General features: G+C 36.4%; 1 protein-coding gene across 1 annotated transcript; it reads left to right on the top strand.

Moving 5' to 3' along the window:
• Positions 1–288: 288 nt before the first annotated feature.
• On the top strand, positions 289–2,340 carry LOC129950688 (uncharacterized). The gene has a single exon (XM_056062611.1). It carries the CDS (start codon positions 289–291, stop codon positions 2,338–2,340), a length of 2,052 nt encoding a protein of 683 aa, XP_055918586.1.
• Positions 2,341–3,649: the final 1,309 nt, after the last annotated feature.

Raw genomic sequence — 3,649 nt, 5'->3', positions numbered from 1 at the left:
CTAGAGGCCATTAACCCCAAAGATGAGAGGAGAAGGTATCAAAGTCTAGAGGCCACCTACGATACTGGGATAAAGTCAACTGTCGACATTGCGCCCAAAAGCGAACAGGAACTTATTTGTTATTTTTGCAATTCAAGTAAACATGGTATATACAATTGCAATAAATTCTTGTCTCTTTCAGGTATAGAATGAGGAAGAGCTGTCCACAGGCTGATGTTGTGCAGAAATTGCCTTAAGAAAGGCCATTATCAGCAATCATGTGTATCGCGAAAATGCCAAAAATGCAACATGCTCCACAACACGTTACTTCATCGGCAAATTCAAAAATCTCAAGCAGTTAACAAGAGTCAGTGGGGTGATAAAAAAACCTCAAGCAACACTCCACACCAAGTAAACCAGGTAGTCAATAACGCAGCTGCAGAAACTCATTTCCAGAAACGCCACGTATATTTGGCAACAGCAGTGGTCAATGTGATATCGTCCTGTGGTGTTCGCGTCCCATGCAGAGCTCTTCTTGATTCTGGATCCCAATTAAACTTTGTGACAACATCGCTTATTCAACAGTTGGGAATTAAGAAGTATCGCAAGGATACTCCTATCAGCGGAATAGGTGCACAAGAATGCAGGTCGGAGTTTGTGGCATCAATTACATTCGAGTCGCGTACCTCGGCGTATAAAGCAATCATTGAAACGAACCTCATGTCTCGCATTAGTGACTACCAGGCCAGCCAGGAAATTGACATATCCTTGTGGAAAATTCCCAATGACATCCAGCTCGCAGATCCTTCATTCTGCAAATCTAATCAAATTGACATGCTGTTGGGAGCTGAACTTTTCTTTGATTTGTTTATGCCTGGAGAATACAGGATTTCAAGAGATCTACCAACTTTACGTAATACAAAGTTAGGTTGGGTTGTTGCGGGAAGCGCTTCAGCTTCAAATTCAAGTTCTCATTGCCATATTGTAACAAAGCCATCGTTGACGTCATTGGACAAACTTGTTCGATCATTCTTTGAAACAGAAAGCCATGATATTCCCATTACTACTGAGAGTGAGGAAGAACACCAGTGCGAAGAATATTTCAAGAAGTACACAACATTAAATTCTGAAGGTAAATTTGTTGTTAAATTACCATTTAAAGAGAATCCTATCATATCTTTAGGGGACTCCCTGTCATCAGCACGAAAAAGGTTTCTTTCATTGGAAAACAAATTGAACAAGGATAAAGAACTTAAAAAATCTTACATCAGCTTCATGCAAGAATATGAAGCATTAGGTCACATGACACCATTAAAAAAGGGTAGCATTCCAAGGGTACACTACGTCATACCTCATCATTGCGTCATGAAACCCGAAAGTTCATCAACAAAATTGAGGGTAGTTTTTGATGCATCAGCCAAAACAACTTCTGGCCGTTCACTTAATGATATACTTATGGTGGGGCCAACAGTTCAACCGGATCTATTTTCAATAGTTCTTAAATTCAGGATGCACCGATATGTGTTTACCGCAGATATAACCAAGATGTATCGCCAGGTTTTATTGTCAGAAGAAGATCAAGCCTTCCAACTTATTTTTTGGAGATCAAAAACCGATATGCCATTGCAACTTTATAAATTAAATACCGTAACCTATGGCACAGCACCTGCATCCTATTTAGCAACTAGATGTCTTGTAAAAATAGCTGATGACAAACAAGACAAATTTTATAGAGCTTCACAAGCCGTTAAAAACAATTTTTACGTAGATGATTGTTTGGCCGGTGCAGACAACATTGATGACGCTCATGAGTTACTCAACGAGATTATTTCCTTACTCAAGACAGGTAACTTTGAATTAAAAAAGTTTTGTGCCAATAATCCCATGATTTTAAAAGAAATTTCTGAAGACGATAAAGAGAAATTAGTAACATTCCATCAGTCTGAGATTATTAAAACTTTAGGATTAATATGGGATCCTTCACAAGATGTTTTCAAATTCTGCTTTAATGACGAAAAGATAAGTAAAATTAACACACAAATAACTAAACGAACAGTTTTGGCCGATCTTGCAAGACTTTTCGATCCTCTTGGTTTACTCGGACCAGTAATAGTGATTGGTAAGCTATTCTTACAAGAGTTATGGAAGTTAAACATGACTTGGGATGATAAGCTTCATATTGAAAAGGCTCAAAAGTGGATAAATTACATTTGCCAGTTTTCAGATTTGAGTAAGTTAAATATTCCACGATATGTCCTTCGTCCTTCCGCCAAAACAATTGAGCTTCATGCCTTTTCGGATAGCAGTTTAAATACATTCGGATCATGCGTGTACTTAAGATCAGTTGATGAAAACAACTAAGTCTTTTGCCAACTGCTATGCTCGAAATCAAGAGTAGTTCCCGTTAAACCTTCAAGCAGAAAGTTATTATTTGTCTCGTGATTTGGTGTTATTTTCTTTTACGATCTGAAAAATTAACAGACTCTTTGGAGAAGAGCTAGATTAAAATTACCCGGAATTTACGAAATTTTAAGCAGGTGTACCGCAAAGAAATGTCCTAGAACCAATCTTGGTGCCAGATAGATCTTTTGAAATGGATACACACAAATTACAAATGCCAATCGATTGAGGAAGTGTTCTGACGCAAAAAATAGCGTTTCGTTTGCGACCAAGATTATAAATAGTGTTTCAATTTGTACAATTTTTCGATCTTTCATAGATTGGTCCTTATCTATCGGTTGCTTAAGTCCAGTTGCGATAAGAGTCTTTTTTCTGATCGAATAGAAACAATACTCATGACAGTAACCATACGTGTTGTGCAATAGCCTACCAGTCTTACTAATTCTTTGCACAAACTTCCGAAAAGAAGGAGGAGCGATGGGTGCTTAATTATAGTCAAAACTTCCTTACAAAAAGTATTGTTCCAAAATTTGATCAACCGACATTAAATTTCTGTCCATATTTTTTACGAAAAAAAAGGTATTAGAGTCAAAATAACTTATGGTTTAAAATGAAATCAATAGATGATTCTCTTTGTAAAACGTTTCGACCTGGCTTAGATGCAAAATCTGCTTATATTAATACTTAATAACCTATAATTTTAAAATGTTCAAAAACTTGACTATATTTAACCTAAATTAAGGCGTAATATGTATTTGTTTTCCATCATTACAACATCATCACTTCCTAGAAGAAAAAAAAGAAAACCAACCCTTTCATCATTCCTTCCCTCAAAACGTATGTAATTTGATTAGAATCACTCAATTTTAATCAGCAACAAAACTAACATACGGTACCACACTCAAGCCTTGTTCTCTCATTTATTGTTTTTTCAAGCCCTTGTTGACTTTATAACTGTCAAATTGCCCATGACCAGCAAATAATAATAACCCTTTTCGTACCCCTTTTTCTACATTAACTCGTAAACGAATATGAATGCATTTCTTTCGAAAATTATTTAATTAGCGAAAACCCATCTTCAACCCTTATGGATTCTAGGAAAAACCTAGAAATGAAAAATACAAAATACCAAATTTTCTGGAATGCACCATGTTAAAAGGATAATTACTATGTTCCTGTCAGAGTCAAGTTGTGTATAGACAGCGACTAAAGGTACTGACCAAAATGGATAGCCAATAATGAACCCATCTTGGCTAGTGCTAGAACAACT

This window comes from Eupeodes corollae, chromosome 3, assembly GCF_945859685.1.
Source record: "Eupeodes corollae chromosome 3, idEupCoro1.1, whole genome shotgun sequence".
In the NCBI taxonomy this organism is placed as follows: Eukaryota; Metazoa; Arthropoda; class Insecta; order Diptera; family Syrphidae; genus Eupeodes; species Eupeodes corollae.
Note: the sequence above shows the minus strand (reverse complement) of the source record. Positions and strands in the feature narration are given on the sequence as shown.